Source organism: Hipposideros armiger, unplaced genomic scaffold, assembly GCF_001890085.2.
Source record: "Hipposideros armiger isolate ML-2016 unplaced genomic scaffold, ASM189008v1 scaffold_58, whole genome shotgun sequence".
Lineage (NCBI taxonomy): Eukaryota > Metazoa > Chordata > Mammalia > Chiroptera > Hipposideridae > Hipposideros > Hipposideros armiger.
Window position 1 is genome coordinate 3105665 of NW_017731408.1, and position 20764 is coordinate 3126428.

The window sequence follows — 20764 nt, forward strand, 5'->3', positions numbered from 1 at the left end:
AGGGAGGATGGGCAACTCTGACGAAGAGAAGGTATTGGTTACCCAGTGTCCTTTCCATCCTTCCACTGTTAGGCCAAGCTGACCACCATTTCCTGTGCATCCAGTGAACAGTAAAGGCAAACTTTGGATAGCTCAGCTCCATTGTGGAAATCACCAGAATCCTCCTTGCCTCACTCCCAACCCTTTCTAGTCTGCTTCTGTTTAATTCCTGCCTCTAATTTGTGTCCCAGATTCTTTGACTCCTTTCCTGCTCCTTTGGTCTTCACAGTTAATCTTGGTTTCTCCTATTTAACCAGAGAACTCCCTAAGAACTTTTCCTCACATTTTCCCTACTCCCCCCAGCCCACTGGGTTCTTCTTGCTCACGTTCCAGCCCCACTGAGAACACAAATCTTGACCTTAATTCATTTGCCTGCCTCTGCAGACCTATCTAGCCCTGAAGTCAGAGGGTTGGGTATGAGCAAAGAGGACGGATGGACGTCCATCTGGAATGGCACAGGGTGGGTTATGAACAGAAAGGCACATTCACGTGGAGTAAAAGGTCATTGGTCACCACTCATAACAAGATGGAGGAATTTCCTGCCCGGGAAAGAAACAATCTGTATCTTCTGCTATGCCATAACCTAAAATAGATTTCTTATGCTTTTTATTGATAAAACTTGTATTTCTTTTCTCCCCAGGCCCCTGAGAGAACAAAGAAGAGAGGAGCCCAGAGCTGAGGCAGAAAGAGCTGCTGGGAGGATTTCGATGACCTGCTGGGCACTTTCCCGGGTATTCCTTCACCCTCCAAATCAGGACCACTTTCTCTCTTCCACCTCCAGTTGCTTGTTAGTTCAATTATGATTGTTCTCGGTGTCCTTCCAGATTGGAGTTAAGGCAGCTAAAAATAAAACGCACGTACAATAGGACAATTTCAAATAAGGATAAAAAGTGATATCAGAATCCATTAGATGGAAGGTGAGAAAAACATAATTAAACCGGGAAACTTGGGGAGAAAATGGAAAATGAACAATTCTCTGTTTGGGTTCTGCTCTCATGATGAAAAAGACTGATTAGGTACTTGAATAAGGGTAGAACAGTGACTCTTATCTCAGCAGTTGATTGGTTTTTTCATGATTGTTGAGCATCTACTGGTGCCAAACACTGCTCAGGATACAGAGCTGCTAAGAATTTTTAATCCCTATCCTCAAGGTGCTCACACTCTATCTGGTCCCATTATAACCTTATGAAATGAGTAGCCATAAATTTCTATGTGTCTGACCCACCCACAACCTGCTCTGTGCCATAGCTCATGCCTCATGTAGTGAGTGAAACCAATTCTACCACCTACCAAAAATTACTGGACCAGGGATGTATGTCCAAGCCAAGATAGCCACACAGGCCCTGGACTTAAGGGATGTCAAATATTTCTAAGGACACTTGATGTGAGACTGCCTAATGTAATGCCTCCATACTGCATGGGGCTATACCAATTTTGGCAGATCACATTTTCTAAAGATGCTTACAACATATCTCCTATCCCATTTGCTCTTCCCACAATGTGACCTTGACACCGCTCTCAATGAGTGGTATTTATGTCTTCTCTCCCATGAACTTTGTGACTGCTCAAACAACAGAGTATGGCAGAAGTGATGGTATATGACGTCTGAGTCTAGCTTATAAAAGTGCCGTGTACTTCTACTTTGTTCTCTTGGGGTGCTTGTTCTTGGAACCAGGCTACCTTGCTGCATGGGAGCCCAAGAAGTCCATAGAGAGGTCTCTGTAGTGGGAACCAAGGCCCCTGGTCCACAGACCTGCTACGCTCCAAACCAACAGTCAGCACCAACTTGTCAGCCATGTGAGTGTACCAGCTATAAGTGGATTCCTCCAGCCCCAATGGAGGCACAGAGCTGATAGCTTGTAGAACAGAGAAGCCATTTCCAACTAAACCCTACCCACATTATAGACTCGTGAGCAAAATCAATGTTTGCTCCTGTATTAAGCTACTAAGTTTTGAGGTGGTTTGTTAGGCAGCAGTAGATAACCAAACACCAATCTAATCAGATTTTCTTCCTTAGGAAGTATGAATGCATACAGAGGTGGGCCTCTTGAACTCAGTATGAATCCCAATCTATTTTTCCTCTCCTACACAAATCCTATTTACATGCTAGTCTTGGCTTATTCTGAAAGGCAGAATGACTATGGCTGTGAAAGAGGGGATATTTTAGACTCCTTTAAATTCTTTCAAATTCTAGCCCTAAACACCTGTTCTGGAGAGTATCTGGGCATGCTTCTCCATTGCAACCTTAAAGAGCACAACTACTAGCCTGTTGACTTCAGCTCCAGCAAATGGGAATTTTATTTTTTCACTTGGTGACCAAACCCTTACCAGCACCTAGGTCCAGAAACTAGGTTTTCCTTATACCCTGGCTTTTTTCTCAGCATGATATACCATTTCTGCTGGCCCTGGGGTCGTGCCTTTACTGCCATCCTGCAACATCTGTTACTTCTTATCTCAGGCTGTGCCAACCTTCAGGCCTCCTTGACAATGATGGACACCTTCTTAAACATTTTCCTGTTGCTTATTGCTAGGGAAGCAGCACACCATAGTGATTTAAAATACGTGCTTTGGAGGTGGGGACACATGGGACAGGTTTGTAAGTTCTCTAAACTTACTTTCAAAGTATGTCCTGAGGATTAAAATGAAGTGATATATGTTAAGTGTTTAGCGCCTTATGCCCAGGATTGCTACCTCATTCAGTACCTAATATTCTTTCACCACTTTGAGAAACAGAACCCTTATTGTTGGGTGTAATGATGTGCCAAAACTATAGAAACCACATGCTGCCTTGCAGACAGGTTGGCCAATGAGATGTAGGCTGAATTGTCTCATTGGATGGGTGGGAAATCTCTTTAAAGTGGCTGACCTAGTTGGGAAGCTCAATCCCTCACCTCATGTTGGTTCCCTTTCTCCTTCTTGCGAATATCATCCTGGAGCTAGAGCAAGCATCTTGGATCATGGGGTTGCCCTGAGGATGGATGCTCTGCACTCAAGGAGGTGGAGGAGAATTAGGAGCCCAGGTCCCAGATGGCCATCGAGTTACCATACCAACTTACCTCTGTACTCTTTCACATGTGAGAAAAAAACCAGTCTTGTATAAAACAATTTTATTTTGTGTCTCTAGTATTAGAGGCTGAACTTAATTCCTAACTGATACAGGTAATAAATGCTAGTCAAGATTATTGTTCTCTCTTCACATCATTTCCCTAACTCTGTCTGCTCTTTAGGTGTGAGCAATCTCCAGGCTGATCTCTCCCACCATGTTAGTCACTTAGTCTTTCTGGTTAAATTGGAAGGGAAATACACACTGCAGCAGACTCAAGGGGTATATTGATGCCATTTTGACCAAGGTTTATTTTAGTTGGGACCACAGGGAGGAATCTTTCTGTTTGTCAATGTGCTGACTAGTTTTTGTGACCTGCAATAACGTATCCTTAGTCAAGAAAGTCTCCATATTATCTACATGTCGTAAACCCACCAGTCATAATATCAAGGTGTGAAAAATGAAATTAGATTTAAAGGCATGAAGAAAACGAGTAATCAGAAAACAAAGAAAAGATTTTATCTCTAAGATTTTTCTATTTTTTACTAAAAATATATTCTGAAATTACATTCTCATAGACAATTTAAAAATATTTTATAAAGAAGAAAAAAGACAAGAATGTGCAATACATAATATCTTTTAGATATGCAGAAAATCCAATTAATTTTTAGTCTGGACAATTTTGTATAAAGCAGGTCCAGTTCTATAAGAACTTTTTGAATTGGTATCGCTTCATTTATTTAAAGAGGCATATGGATCAAAAGAATGCAATTATGAAGGTATCAATTCTTCTTTTTCAGTCATAGACGTTAAAATAATTTTGCTGTAGGAAGATGCATAATTCACCCCTTTTCTTAGTCATTAGCATTTTAGTAAATAAATGTCTTACCTTCAAATAAATATTTATTCTAATATTGATATACATTAATTACACAGAAACTAACGTGGAAAATAGTCTTTCCTCTTACCTTATAATGCTTTATTTTTAAATTAAATTTAGAAATGCTTTTCAGTCTATCAATGCTGAATGAATAATTTAGCATATAAACAGGTACTCATTTTTATAAAAAAAAACACAAAAAACAAAAGCCATGCAGCTGACAATAGAATAATTTACACACATATATACATGTATACCTGACATTTATAAAGCCCTAAGTGATAAAGGAAAAATATTATTATATATATTTTAACATTCAAGTTAGAAGAAAAAACCTGAAGCTTTCAATCAGTGTTAAAACTTGGATACTTTTGCAAGTCAGTTCTAATCAGCAGCGATGGGACTGTTTCTTATATGGGGTTACAAAGTAGAATTTATATGTTGCTGGGACAAACGCCAAGTGATAAATATGACAACTGATGATCTTACTGATCCCCTGAGGAAATACTTTACATTATTGATTGTAAAAGGAGGGTCTAATACAGTGGTTGTTTTTTGTTGTTTTTTTACATTATTCTCGCTTAACTTTAAAAGCAAGATACACACATATTAAATTATTATTGATCTACCAGATTACTTTTTAACTTATTGAATAACTACAGTCCTTGCCCTTTCTGAAAGCTGAAATTTATTAAACATGCAGAGTTTTCATATGTTCCAGATGTTATTTATAATTTTAGGGGTTTCACTGAAGTCAGAGTCATATAATGATTACTCACTCTGATCTTTACATGTTGCTTACTATTTGTAATATCCACATATCACTCATTTAGTCCTTTCCATGCTGACAAAAGAAGTGAAAAATGTGAAGAATATGCTTTTTTTGTAAAAAGTCCAATTACTTATTGATAAAGTACCAAACACCAATGATGATAATGTGATGTGAACTCAGGAGTATGATAACAGAGCCCTCTGCACCTGAACTCTAATTGTAAAAAACAAAACCAAAAAAAACCAACAAAACAAAACAACAACAAAAAATATCTAGCTGCCTTTGGTTACCTTAAATAGTTCAACATTGTATTTCTAATCTTTTACGGAACTGAAATTAAAGTCTTTATGTTATTGTAAGCACTTTGGCTTAGTAATTTAACTTCTTAAAATACCATTTCAAAAAGAGCTTAGAGCATCTGCAGAGTTTATAAAAGAAAAAGTTTTATTTTTTATAATTGTATGGACTGCTGTTTCATAAACATGACATATTATTTAGAAAAGATAATAGGGCAAAAAACAAAACAAACAAAACCCACCAGGTATCTACAAATAACCAACCCCAAGAGGACTAAAAGGAAAATAAAATTGGTGGGCCAGACAAGACAGTATCAAGGCAAGGAAAAAGAGCTGCTCAAATAATGATAAAATAATAATAATAATTATAATAATAATTATAATTCTTCAGGCTATTGGTTGTTTGGGTCATGCAATTATTAATTACCAATTTGACTAATTTCACTCCACTCTATTATACAGTGACTCTTCTGGTTATTTAAGATTGAAGAAATATAGTCTACAAGTGAAGGTACTCTGACTGCCTGTTGTAGATACTAAATAAAAACCCCAGCATTCATCCTGAGTTGTCTTCTGAGTGTGAAAGTGTATCATGTGTAAATTTATTCTGTAGAAAATTTCAATGTTTTCCCCACGATGAGAATTTCAGCAGTGCCATCCCAGTGTGAAACCATGTCTTATCTCACTCCACTGTATTCAGAATTCGTACTAATTAAGACAGAAGTTGAAACTTAAATCCACATTTTATGTTTACTCAACATAAGGGCCTTCTTCCGGAGCTGGTGCAAAGTGATGGCATAAACAACCAAAATAAAAGAATAAACAAAAAAATTTTTTTAAAGTACTCATTTACATGGCTAGAGCTACAAGGGTGATCAGCTGCAGCATCTGCTACCCCATGGGTATCAAGGTTGATCTATGCTGTGTGCTTGTATTGGGATGACAATGACCTTCCCATTTGAGTTAAGATAGATATTTTTACATGTTTATTAAAACAAGTTTCCTGAGGAGTTCAACTAAGCAATCGTGTTAACCTAGTATGCTTAAAATGTACAAAAATGCAATAAAATGTTTATCTTCAAAATATTCTAAAGTCAGATTTTCCTCTGACTGGCTATCCAATTAGGACGAATGAATGAGATGTTTACTAGTGATCATCTGAAACATAAAATTAAGTTTTGGTTTTCAAAAATCCTTGAAATTATCATAAATCTATGATGTCTATTGACTGGATAATAATAAAAAACATACACAGTGCTAGACTTGACCCTTGACTTTTTGACCAATGCTAATATCATAGAGCTTTGCCAGAATGAACTATCTTTTTAAAAAGTGCCTTGTACACTGTGCGATTATAGAGGTTAGTATATTTTTCAGATATAAACTCAATAATAGGTGACTGAAGTTTGCTTCTTCTGGAATTTGAAGTTATTTTAAATACTGCTTTTACCATATAAAATATTGCTTTATCAAAGTGAGATTCCAAGACCTCTTTTATTTCTCAGAACTTATAAAGTCCATTGTTTGGTAATGTTGGGTGAAGTTCATAGGCCTGAGTGTTCAGCAAAAATCTTAGCCACCTAGAGAGAAAAAAGAAGCTGAGACTCTTCCAAGAGTCAAAATGTTGATGAGAAACAAACTTAAAATAACCGAATAGGCAGAAATGATGATTCAGAAAGTGGCAATTTTGGCATACATATCTGAGAGTCACTGGGGACCACAAATTGAATATGAGCATGCAAAACAGCAGTGGAAACAAAAGTGCCATATTAGGACATCCTAATGAGAATATGACAGATAAACCTGTTGAAGTTTGATATCACAAAGGCTGTCGTTTGCCAAAGCTGTGTGCAGCATCAAGATCACATAATAGCAGTGGTTAAACACAACCAGACAGTTCTATCTTTCATGGTGTGGAAAGACCTCCCTGATTTGGAACTCTGCCTTTAAAATTATGGGCATAGTTCAGAAGACAAATGCTAGCTAAACGGATTCTGAAAGGGAGGCGGCGGCAGTTTTTGTCAGGCATTAAGGCAGCCTGTCAAACACAAGACCCAAAATCTACCAGCAAATGTTTGGTGAACCTCATCTCCCCTCTGTTTATATGTGAAGTAGTAAAATAAATAAGGTTTCCATTCTCTGTTTCTTTACTGGAATAAAATACCAGGTGTTGTAGAAGACCTGAGGACCTCCCATATCCTAGATTGCTTTAAAGGTCAGAATTAGAAAATTAAGGATTAAATGGAGATTGAGTTTACGTGAGTGGGAGTGATAATCAGGACCTTCTGCATTTTGCGCCATTTCTTCTAGCACAAGGACATCAAAAAATATCATGCAGATATCAAGGATAATGTCATCTCTGATGGGCTGATAGTGACCTCCTCAAGAACTGTGTTGAAGAGGACATGAGGCTTGTCCCAGCTTGGCAGGAAAGAATACTGAGTTCGATAAGTGACATCTGCCACAGGCACAGATATTTCCTATTTCTATGTTTTGTTTCAAATGACCTTAAAAGTTTCAGACACATACAAGGATGATAGACGACCCCTCACCTATGCACACTCCCTACCCACATACCACATGCTAGGGAGCTGTGGTGAGAACAAGAATGAGCTTTGGGGAAATGTGAACAAGTAGGTGAAGGAAAACATTTGCTCTTTTACTGAAGGTTCCTATTCCTCTGAGAAGTTCTCACAGGTGACTGGATCTAACCAACTCGGAGTCCACAAGTCACCAAACAACATCTCCTCTGGACTGTGGACTCTCACCGTGTCTTCTTGGCAGGTAGAAATGAGCTTATCAAGCTCCTGGAATGGTGTATACATACAGTCAAACGCTTGCTTTGTTTGCTGTCTTTTCCATGACATACTGGCCTTGAGACAAGTTCCTGCTGAATGCAGTTGACCTATCAAAGGACTTTACTAATCAGAGGAAATTATCCACAGCTAATTAGGTAACAAGGTGACCTAGAAGAAAACCGTAGATAAAACAGCTGCCTGATTTAAACCCTGAGGACCGAAGCAGAAAGGTAATAAGGACGTAGAGAGCATGGCCAGAGTGAGAGCAGTCAGCTAGAGGCTGGCTGAGAGGAAGGAACACCCACTGATGACAGGCGAATGTATCCTATGGCTCCTCCACTCTCAGCGAGGAACGTCAGCCAGGCTTTTTCCTCCTACTTCTCAATCGCACATTCTTCCAAGCACAGGTGATGCCATCAATAGGAACAGTGGGTGTTGGAAGAAACAGCAAAAGGTTCTTGTGTCTATGTTGATCTGAAATTCATTAAATTTGTATCCTCTTCATCCTCTGTTGGCAGGCCCAGCAGTCTCCCTCCCGGGCTGCTTCTCTTGGAAAACATTAGCACCATTCATTTTTAGGATTCATTGTCACTGTAAAAAAAAAAAAAACAGAACAATAGTGTGTTTCCAAGAAGCTACCAAGAGCTGGTCACTCCACTATGGAGGTGACTCAAGACAGCCTAACAATCAGGAAGCCAAGAGTGTACAGGTCACAATTTCTGAAACAAAGGTCAATTTGGATTTTATATTGGGTCCCTAAGAAGAAAATCAATGAAAGCCAAGAAATAACCCCTAACTCTTGCTCTAATATCCTTCCTCAGTGCCAATGTGGAAAGAAAGATGGAATTGGGGGTTCTCCCCTTTATTTATTTTTATTTTATTTTATTATTTTTTTAAGATTTTATTGGGGAATTGGGGGAGGGGAACAAACAAGTTGCTGTCCTTTTGTTCTTCAGTCTAGTTGTGGAGGATGTTGCTTCACTGGCCCGTGTTGGTATTGTGATCATTGCATTCTTTTAGATTGAGGCAGATGGGTTGCTGACCATTGGATGGCCCCTCACGGTGGCTCACGGCAGCTCTCGCCGGCTGCCAGCCACTCACGGTAGCTCATGGCAGGTCCCACTGCAGCCTACACCGTCACCAGCAACTCATGGCAGCCCAGCTCCAGGTCAAGCTGTTGTTCACCATTTTAGCTGTACAGAGCGCAGTGTCACTGGCCCATGTGGGATCTGAACTGGTGGCCCAGCTGCTCAGAGTTTGCGTTCCCAAGCCAACTCTTAACCAACGAGCCACTAGGCCGGGCCCGGGGGGTTCTCTCCTTTAATTAAATCTAATCCCATTCTCTACAAATAGATGCCAAATTGCCTTTTCTTTTTTTTTTTTTTCTATTTTAAAAAATTTGTTTGTGTTGTTTTCACTCAAGAGCCTGTGGTCCTGGCATGTTTTCAAAATCTCGTTTTGTTCATGTCCACAGGATCTGGTGGTGCCTTCTCGGTGTCATTTAGAATTCAGCCATCAAGCATCCTGGGGTGTGAGTAGACATAGATTATGGACATGACCGTGCTGGCTGCCTAACATGTGCCTCTGTTTCCAACTTGGCTATCTTTGCCACATATCTGGCTCTGTGACCACACTGCCACCCAAGTCCCCTGGAAGGCAGGCCACTCTACCTCCCCTCCACATCTCTTTTTAGTTTGGTGTCTCTTCACCCAAGTCCTAGCGCATCTCTACATGAAGTGACCTCTGTCTCCAAGGAAGTGCCTGAATGATAATTATCAATAGGATCTGGTATCTCCTTAGCTCATAGGCGTGTACAGCCTGTAATAGACTCTGCTCTGCTGACTGACTCCAATGCTCTCCTGCTCAGTGAAACACCATGTGTTTCCAAAAGAACTTTGAAGCAACTTGAAGCTATAGATTGATAGAGCCACAAAAAAGGTTGGGAAACATTGTGTGCGTGTTTGTGTGTTTGTGTTTGTGTTGTGAAGATGGGGAAGGCGCTGTGATGAGGAAGGACCATCCGTGGGAAAGGGTGGGGAAGGCAGACACTGTCAAAAGGACAAGTTCTGTAGCAAAACTTATTTAAAAGGGAAACCTAATTGAAAATAAAGACTTTTTTTTAATCTGAAGAATAGATGTGACAACCTCCTTCACTTACATGACCCTAAACAACTCCCATGGGCAAGGAGGTGTCATTTCTTGGAAATTGGGTGGTAGCAAGATAATATTTCTAAGATCCAGCGTTCATCTCGGCAAAGCATCAGTCTCTGAATTGCATCTTTTCCTTTTGTGATCTTGCCTTGAAATTTCCGCTACTCTAAGCAGAGTACAATACAAAGCTTAATAGCAATGGGCACAATCTGTCTTTTGTCCACAGTACTGATCTGTGTCCAACAGTTATAGTAGAAGTGATTTTTTTCAATTATTATAAAACCAATCCATATTCATTGTTGAAAACAGAAAATACAAATAAGCAAAACAAAAATGCTAACAGTCTCATCACTATAGTTAACATTTTGGTATTTATTCTTCCAAACTTTTTCTGTGATAGTGATATATATATATATATATATATATATATATATATATATATATATATTTTTTGTACAAAAATGGGATCATACTATGCATAATGTGTGGTAATCTGCTTTTCTCACTCTATAGACATCGTTTCTTGCTAATAAATGTACAATATCTTTTTAGTGACTACAAAGCATACCGTTGTCTCACTAGGCCAAAAAAAAAATTTTTTTTTTAGCCGTATCCTTGTTGTTAAACATTGAGGCTATTTCCAAGTTTTAGGTTTTATTTGTTATAAAATTGCTGTGCACTTCCAATTATTAACCTTTGCAAAAATATCTAGAAGAGTAACTCCCAAGTTAAAATGTATGCAATTTTAAAGCTTGACTAGCCCATTGTCAAATTACCACCTTCCCTAGAAATTCTGTACAATTTACCTTCTCCCAACTCCTTCCGTTAGGGAAATATCCTTGTTCCCATATCCTCTCCAATACTGGATTTAATTATTTTCACTTTTTTGTAAATAAAATAGGTAAAAATAGTATCGTATTTACCTTTACCTTTTCTTTATTTTTTTATTACTAGGAAGAATAGTCATTTTTTTCAAAGCTCTATTAGTGATTTTCATTTTTTCTTTTGCTGAATTGCTTATTAATATTCTTTCTCATATTTAAAATGGAATGATTATCTTTTTTATTGGTTTGTATATTAATAATAAATTTTTGTTCATCATATATATATTGCAAACACTTTTCCCCAGTATGTCATTTTCCTTCTAACTTTATTGTGGTTTTTTGAAGTACAGAAAATTTAAGTTTTTAATGTAATTAAGTATGTTGTTTTTTGATATGGTTTCTGTGTGTCACGCTTTCAAACTAATCCCCACCTTAAAGCTATAATAATATTTACCTATATTTTTATGGATTTTTAATGTTTAAATTTATCTGGGGCCTATTTTAATCTAAAGTGTGAGGTAGAGTTCTAAATTTCTCCCCCAAATGTTTGTCAGTTGTCCCCCAAACTACCCACTAAATAATGCATTTGCTAGGAATTGCTACTTTTATAATACATTAAAGGTTTGCATGTACTTGGGGCTGTTTTTGACTATCCAATTCTATTCCATTAATAATTCTTATTTGGCTCTGGTTGTACAGAGTTTTAATTATTGGAGCATGTCCCCTGCGAATCCTGGCCCTTCCTTGCCCCCTATCTCACAATTGCTCTTTTTTTTTCTTTTTCCTTCTTTTAGTATTGTCCTGGCTATGTAGGCACAGTGATTCTTCCAGATGAAATGTTCACTGGGATCTTTAAGAGATTGGGTTGAATTTAAAATGATAATATTTACACTGTTGAGTCTTTCATTCAGGAACACAGTATGTCTCTCTCTATTTATTTGTTTGCATCTTTTTATGTCTCTCTATTTAAATTTAAATAATTTCTTTCTATATTACCCCAAGCATTTTTTGGTTAAGTTCATGCCTGGGTATTTCACATCTTGTGCTGCTTTTTTATGGTAGTTAATGCTGGTATGTGTTAACAGTGGCTTTTTTAGCACAGTCGATAAGAGCACAGGGTCAGATGGCCAGAGCTGGAATCAGAGCTCAGCTACTACTCCCTTGCTGTGTGACCTTGGTCAAGTTAACTTTTCTTAGCCTCAGTTTTCTGTTCTCATCTCATCTGCAAAATATACATAATAATACCTTGTACCTTTTTAGGGCTGTAAAGAATCAATGAGAAAATGGAGGTAAAGCACTGTGCTACAGGCCTGACATACAGACACATAAATGTGTGTCTGTTCTCATTTTGAAGATTCTACACTAGCAAATATTTGTCAGTTAAACAGGAGCTGGAACATTGCTTCAAATACCCAAAGGCCTTAAGAAACCATCTTCCAAAACCAACTTTCAGTTTCTGAGGAGAATGTACTTAAATATGGTTTGTTTAGAACATTATAGAAGTCTTTTGAAGGCTTGGCATGTAACATTGTTCACCTACCAGAACTCGTTTACTTAAAGCCGCAAAGAACACAGGAGTGCATGCAGGGCGCGTACTGCTACAGCTCTATAGACAATGAGCAACCTGACAAGCCCTGCCCCATAAGGGACAGTCCCTATGTGGGCACAAGTTGCTTCAGCTGTGAGACATCAGGTCATTCCTAGTGTTGTAACTCGGACATGCAAATTTTCACCAGTGGTTCATTGCTCTTCAGGCCTGTAAGTCAGTCAGGAACCTGGGACCTGGCCTACCACCTAAGTCTGGAGGCATTCTCTCTCACCTGCTCATTCCTTTATTTAGTTAGATATGTTTCCTGCTCTCTTTGTGGCTATTTATCATCTCCGTGAAATCATCAAATAAGCCCAGACATTTTTAACTCTGGCAAATTCTACAGTTCCCTGTGAAAAATATCTTGGCGAACCGCCACAGAACTGCAACAGATAAAATAAGTGATCTTGCTTCAAACTTCTATTGCTTGCCTTGATGTTAATTCATACGGTCTTAGTAATTTATCTATGACAGCAGCATTAGCGAGTAATGTTTCTCGGAGTCTCATATAGATATTTTAAGAATGTGGGGCAGTTTTCCCAAAAGCCTGTAGAGTAACAGGCCTCCAAACTGGAAAAACAAATTGAACTGATTAAAAAGCATCATTTTATTATTTTTAAGAAAGCATTTAATTGGAATGCTGCCAGTTAAATGAGGACAGATGCAACTCTAACACCTTGTTTCATAACTGCCCCTTTGTTGCAGTCAGGATGAGATAAACCATCTTTGTTCTCCTGACCAGTTTATCTTGTAACAATCCCTCTTTATGACCACAGCTAATGTTCCCTGTCTCTAAAGATGGCAATGAATCTACCCTCAACCTTTCTGGTGTTATGATGCTCTCTAACTTGGTTTTTGGGGAGTGCAGATTTCAGTTTAGCATAAAGTCACGTAACAATTAGATCATGCTCCTTTCTCTGCATCAATAATACCATCCCTTCTTCTTCTTGAAAGAGGCCTGGCTCGAGTGAAATTATAGAGGTCACACATCTGGCTAACAGCAGAGTCAGGCCTAGAATTAGTCCAAGACACGTAGATCATGCCCATAGAGTAGACATAATCTGGGCCACTATTCAAGCAACGCTGCTTATTAAATTTAGTTCATCTTCCTATACCCCTCCCCCACCCCACACACCTGCATTGTAACAAGGTTACTGGAGGTTATCATTCTGCAGGATTATAAACTTTACTTCCCTCATGATACTTAGCTCAGATTTGAGGGAAACCAGTTGGCACTTAATACACTTAATATTTGATACTTCTTGACTTATAAATGACTTTTGAGGGACTAGAGAGGAAAAGAGGAAAGAAATTTATAAACAAACAAAAAAACCAGTTCACACAAAACTACTGTCTTCCTGCAATTAATGGTGCAGTCTTGTCGGTGATTGCACTGAACGATGAACACATCATCCACCTAATACTTTCATATATTGGCCTCATGGTGGCTGGCTTTCTTGCTGCTAAGTGTTCTTTTTTTTAATCTCTAATTTGTCTGTTAATTTAGAGAATAACTCTTTTATTTTAACTAATTTTAAAAGAAAATTTAAAAAATGCAGTTTTAAAAGAAACTCTTCTCTAGATTGACCTTTATCATAAACTTGTTGTGTGAACTTGGATAAATCACTTAACCTCTCTGAGTTCCAGGCTCACTCAGAGAGATTATTTCATTTTTAACTGGTGTCTTGGCATGATGTAAGCAGCACTGGGCACATATGAGGTGCTCAATAAATACATTTTGAAAAACTACATCAAGAATAGTATTTTCTCCAAAGGAAGACAAACAGAAGAGAAGTAACAGGAAGAAATTCACAAAATGCTCCATGAAACTAACCTGGGTTTTCCAAAAAAAATATTGAAGTGATTCATTTTTATCATGTCACTGAGCTCAGGGATGAATCAATAGAATAAACAATAGAGTTATTACAAAACCAGAACAGGTACGCTGTTACTACCTTCCCTGATGTAATTTCCGAGGTAATAGTACCTAGGCATTGGGCATATAGAAAATGCTATTTAAATGTCTTATTATTGTTATTGTTGTACTTTCAAAATTATAAATCCACTTGGAGGGAGCTTCATCTAAATTTTCCCCGAACCTTTCCCAGTGCTGTTATTCAATATAAAATCATCACTGTGGCCAACAGGCATAAAGGGAGAGAAGATGGTACTTGGCTAATATTTGCGATTACATTTTTTGGTTCACCTAAGCTTGCAGAGACAGAAGTACCACGCTTTCAGGAAATTGTCCAACTAGAAAGACCTCAGGAAGAAGGAAGAGATTGCCTAGCCTGTCAATGCCATGATAAAAAGGACTCTATCTCTCTTGTTTTTACCACAATCTAGTGCCATTTGGGAAGGTGTTGTAAGGGGTAGACAATAAGAGAGTGCATTTTTTACAGAGAATTAAAAAATAAATAAATAAACCAACTCAGTGGGTTCTTTTTTTGCTATCACTCCACACTGGCAATGCTTAGCAATGTCAGTGATGAAATTCTCTTCAGTTCTAGGGCAGGCCTCTCCCACCACCCTGCCCCACCCCTTGGATACTCAGTATTCCCCTGACACTGTTCCCAGTATCTCATACAATGCCTGGCACATAACAGGTATGAATTATTGGGGAAAATGCTAATGTGAGAAATAAGAGTATAGAACTCCCCTCCCCCCACAATTCCTTTGTCTTTCCCTATTGTTTTCTTAAAAACAGGAAAACCATAACATAAAGTGCCCGTAGTATTTTGTATGTCTCTGGCCCTTATTTAAATCCTATGCAAAATTTTAGATTCCATAGCTCAAGGAAAATGTCCCTTCAATGAGGACAGGGCAAAGTAACAAATAACAGCGGGCCAATGGGTCATGTGGAGAAAGTTCTGAAAGACCTGAGATTATGGACCCTAACCAGAGAAAGTTGAAGTTTTTTGCACACAGCATGGTGCATTAAGTGTAGGATGGTGGCCAGATCAAGTCCTTTTTCCCAGAAGCACAGCAGACTTTATGTATAATGGAGATTCTGGGTCAGGCTGACTTTCCAGCATTAAGAAGGGCTGAACCCTGTAAATGGATATTAGAAGTCTTCATTTAGAAAGAGGATGGGGAAGTGTATCTGCCACTAAGCTCAATGCTCGGTGACTGTTACATGCTTTCTGAAGCGTTAGTCACCTGCACACTACTGAAATGGTAGAGGAAGGGTAAACCACATGGGTAAAAGCCAATGGGGAACTTCGGGCGTAATGCTGTATCAAAGTAGGTTAATTGATTGCATCAAATGTACCACTCCGGTGGAGGATGCCACTAGTGGGGGAGGCTCTGCAGGTGTGGGGGCAGCAAGTATGTGGGAAATCTCTGTACTTTCCGCTCGATTTTGCTGTGAACCTAAAACGGCTCTAAAATATAGTCTTAAAAAAAAAAAGCCAACTAAGAGGAGTGGGGAGAACTGTTGCCAGAGCCTAAAAGAATTAGTTTCATTTGCATGGTGCTTTACGATGGACAAGTGGTTTTTTTTTCCCCTCTCTTATGAACCTGTGAAACTAGAAGAACAAGTGTCATTATTTCCATTTCTCATGATGAGGAAACTGAAGCTCAGAGAGTTCAAGTGCCTTGTCTTAATATCAGGAACAAAGGACAATTCAAGTCAGGTCTTAAAACTCCTCTAAGTCCAAGGACCAATGCACTCTCTGCTTGTATCTTTAATGATTCACAAGCTTTTGGAGAAAAAAACAACAAATCTTATTGCTGTCTTGGATTAGGTATTCAAATTTCTGAGAGGTCTGAGATTATGGACTTTAGTGAGAGAAGGTTGAACTCCTTGCACACAATGAGGTCCATTAAGTGTAGGATGGTGACCAGATCGAGAAAAGTATAAATTTAACCAATTCTCAATGCAGTTAAGACAGCAGGAGAAAGAACTATAAATGAAATCATGACAGAAAAGAAAGCGTATCCAAACTATAAAATAATCCAAACTATACATTATATCTTTTTTGAAAACTCCAGACTGCTAAGAGGACTATTCTGAAATCGCCAACATTAATGGGCCTATGCTGGTAACACAGAGAAATTGAAAGTCTCCACATCATTCCTAGAAGAGCAAACAAATTCCTGATTTCTCAGGATTGGCGAGGTCCAAAAAGTCCCCAGGGAAACTACAGGCAAAAATCATGCCACACCCAACAATAGAGATGTGCCTGGGCCTTAGGACATAGCTGCATTAGCCCAAAAGGCAGTGAGTTTATGTATATCAATATTAACATTTTTAACAATAAAAATAATAACAACCAATACTTATTGAGAGTTTTTTTTCTGCCAGGCACTTTGGATGTTTCTGAGTTTTTAGTGAATAAAAATTAAATTTGCTTTGTGATAGCACAATACCCTTTGAAGGAACCAGAGAAGTGTCCATGGCACCAGTCCTAGGACTAGCCGCTCTTGGATCTATATAACGCTGGTGCTGATTTCATAGAGAAGGAAGGAGGTGAAGGCCTGACAGATGCCCTGTGAATTAAAGCCAGGCAGTTCAAGACTAACAGAGGAATGGAGATATTCTCTTTAAAAGCAATCATTTAGCATAAAGCAGCTGTCCAAATAGGTTAAGGCTTTTTGCCATATAGGCAGAAATGAGCTAGAACTTATTTTTAAGACCAACCTCTCAACATTAAAAAAAATATGATTTCTAAGAAGCTTTCACCAGTATATAATTCTGTAGCAGTTAACTTCTTCTGTGTTGTCAATAATTTCAAAGAACAAGAGGCAGGTATATAAAAACCACAGATGTTTCACATCATTTGCTAGTGCCCATCAGTAATAAGACATTTATAGGGTTTTGGTAGTGACCTGAGACCTATGCTAGACATACATAGTGGCTCATTTTTAGGTAAGGTAAAAATGTGGGGAAAACATTCCTTTGTAATGTCCTTTGTGATACTACCCCTAGCATGTGTTTTCTTTCATCTGTTTGTTAATATCTGGTATTTCATTTAAATAAGATAGAATGGTTTCTGAACGAGCAATACATTTTCGCATGCAAACACCTAGAGAGGTAAACGTGATTGAAACCTGCAATAAGATGTAAACTCTTGCATCAGAGCTGAGATTTGCCTCAATAAGACTGTGGCGATGTGATGTGGGAACAGATGTAGGTTGGCGACTTTTTAGGTAAGGTTTAGGGGAAGATGCAGAATAAGGATCCAGAAGACGAACATCTGACTGCCCCAATCACTGTCTAATAATTAGCCAGTCTTTTGCTGCAATGCTCTGGCCTCAGGGATGCCCAATGACAAGTGACTGCACTCTGGAAGCATTTAAGATGGTTAGCACAGGATCTCTGGTTAACATGGAGAAAGAGAAGGTGGGTGGTATTAATCCTGCTCTGTAACTTTATTCTACTTATTCCCGACAGAAGTGTAATATCTCAGTCATGGGCTCAGTTAAGTTCTCTGCTTACTGGTCATCTCAAGTCACCCCTGTCAACAATTCGGCGCCCTCCCAAATCATAACGGTGCTCTGCAGAGCAAGTCCCTGACTTGTTGAATAGTCGATCCTATGTCCTGCGAGCATTGACCAATTCTCTGATCCAAAACACCCCAAACATGCTAACTTCTATCCTCACAAAAGACAATATAATTTAAATGAGATTGTGCAATGCTAAGACACCCAAGCCGCATGCACGAAAATTTTCTATCAAGCAGAGCCACCTAGTGGTAGAATGAAATATGGGGATTTTTTGTTTGTTTTAAATTCTCCTTTAATTTCTCTCATATAATAACCCCATCCAGATAGGGTTCTCTGTCTTTCTTTTCTTTTCTTTTTTTCATATGTTCATTTTATCTACTCGTGTTTACAGCTACCTCCTTTGAGACTGTTGAGACTCACCGCCATCTATTTTCCTTACCAAATATTCACTCATGCAAGATAAACCTCCAGTTTGTTATAATCAGAAACTTTTATGACTAAAACAAAAGCCAATTTAACAGTGTCTCTTTAGAAAGGCAAGAAAATGTCAATAATAATTTATTTCTAAAAATAAAGAGTCACTATGACATTTACTTTGTTTCCCATTTTCCGTAACTCACACTTCCTTTTCTCCACACTACGCATATACGCACCCATGTAAATTGTCGCATAAAATTTACAAGCACAGGGGAGATGAGCAAAAGTGCTCTACTGTGGTCTCCAATTCCCTCCCCTCGTATACATATAATTTACGGTAGAAATTAGAAGTACCTTGGGTTGTGGTTTGATTCTTTTTCTTCTTTTAAAGTGGGTAAACATTCACTGTCGGCTAGGACAGAATAAAAGCAGACTCATTGTTAGTCACTGAAATTCTATTTTCTATCCACAAAACTCAGACAGTTGAGCATCACATTTGCTTGGTCTGTACGGTTATTTGTGCAGACATGGCCTCACCAGGGCGTTCCAGAAGCTAAAAGATTAATGGTGGCAAAGCTCTTAAAATGGAAAAGGCACTAATAGCACAGACACAAGACTTCAATGTGCTTCTGGCCCTCTCGGAAAGGGCGCAATTCATCACTGCTTGGTTATTCAGTCCCTGAAGAACCCCGCGGTGGCTCCAAAAGCTAGAATCTGCATGTTTCTAGCGGGAATAAAATGGCTTCACCTGAGGTCCTGATGTCCCTGCGGAATGATTTCAGTCAGGATGCATGATCAAAAAGAAGCAGGCAAAGTGGGGAGCAACAAACCTTCTGGAGGTCATCAGAGTTCTCTCCTAGTACACCACTACTATTTTTAAGGCAAACAAAAAACTGTTGGATCTATCACTTGTGTATCAAAATAACTCTCTGCTTTAGTTGTCAAATAGATAGGAGTTTTTCCAGTGTTACGGTTTTAGGGAGTGTCATAGGATCATGATTTTGCACTAATGGCCTTAGGAACCAAAGGAAATACACCAAAATATTGAGAGGTTGTCTTCGGGTGGTGGAATTATTTTTCTTTCTACTGTACTTTGAATTTTCCAAATTCTATTGTGTATGTATATTACTTTTATAAACTAAAAACAACAAAATGAACCTACTTTAAGGATTATCTCAATGACCCACTCCTATCCTCAAATGCTTTCCAGAGCCATTCTTTCTTCAGTATTGGACTGTTTGAAATTGTATAGGTTAGCTGAGTGGTTCTAATCTTTTTAAAAACTCTTCTTGTAAGTCTCTGATACAATAATTCTAAATAACAAATCTTTGGATTTGAGAACTCCATTGTAGATTGTTGTATCTGACAGACCCCAGGGTATTTTTTTTAAGATAAATTTTAAAAATACAAAGGATATGATAATATAAATAGTGGATTTTATTAATTTAATCTGAGCATCAAAATAATTTATTGATTTTTAAAGAAGTTTTTAAAAGAAAAAAACAGTTGTCATCATGTTTAAGTCCAAATATTGATTTAATCAAGAGTTAAGAACATATACTATAATTACTGCCAGTTATCATTTGGAAATTAAGTTATATGGGGATATTTATGTTACTATCTCTATTAGTGCTCTTCAATAGATCTTTCTACAGTAATGAAAATGTTCTAGATTTGTGCTCTATAATATCATAGCCACTAGCCACAGTGGCTACTGAGCACTCAAATTGTGGCTAGAGTGACTGAGGAACAAAATTTTAAACTTTATTTATTTATTTATTTATTTAAATTTTAATTTAAATAGCCACATGTGGCTAGTGTCTATTGTACTAGACAGCACTGATCTATGTCAGTTATATTTGATAAAGTTTTATAAACATGTACAGATTAAAATCATAGGTCTTTAAATATAAGGTAATGCCAAATGCTTTTTCCAGATATTGGGTTGTTGAAAAAGTCATGATGTGTTTTGTCTGTTTTTCCAAGGTCATTTATTTATATAAAGAACAAAGATCAATCAATGAAATATTGCCTGTTTTGTTCGATAGCCTTTTGCCATCTTTCAGTGAGCTTCATAATTCCTCGTTCATAGAAGGGCCTGTCTTTATTTGCGAAAAACTAAACAAAGTGCTGATTTACAGACTCATCTGAATTGAATGTTATACCACGCAAGGAGTTTTGAAGAGAGCGAAACAAGTGGAAATCTGATGGCACAAGGTCAGGTGAGTATGGTGGGTGTGGCAACACATCCCATCCAAGCTCCAATAATTTTTGACGGGTGATCAAACTTGTGCATTGTCGCGATGGAACACAACTCCTTTACAATTAACAAGCTCCGGATGTTTCTGGATGATGGATTCATTCAAACTGTCCAATTGCTGACAGTACACATTCGAACTGATTGTTTGGTTCCTTGGTAGGAGCTTGAAAAACACGACACCTTTAAAATCCCACCACACTGAGAGCATAACCTTCCTCTGATGAATGTCTGCTTTCGATGTTGTTTGA

General features: G+C 38.2%; 1 protein-coding gene across 3 annotated transcripts in view; it reads right to left on the bottom strand.

Annotated features, from left to right (window-relative positions):
- Positions 1-278: 278 nt before the first annotated feature.
- The window catches only part of TMEM154 (transmembrane protein 154), a 57165-nt gene continuing 36679 nt past the window's right edge, over positions 279-20764 (bottom strand). The window contains exons 6-7 of one of the 3 annotated variants that reach the window (XM_019641149.1): positions 18611-18668; positions 279-879 (exon numbers count right to left, since the gene is read on the bottom strand). In XM_019641149.1, the coding sequence (XP_019496694.1) occupies positions 837-879; positions 18611-18668 (101 nt within the window). In that variant the 3' untranslated portion in view covers positions 279-836. Of the gene's footprint in view, positions 880-3710; positions 8420-9272; positions 9353-18610; positions 18669-20764 lie in introns of those variants that run through there. The other 2 variants (XM_019641150.1, XM_019641151.1) reach the window with 2 other exon arrangements.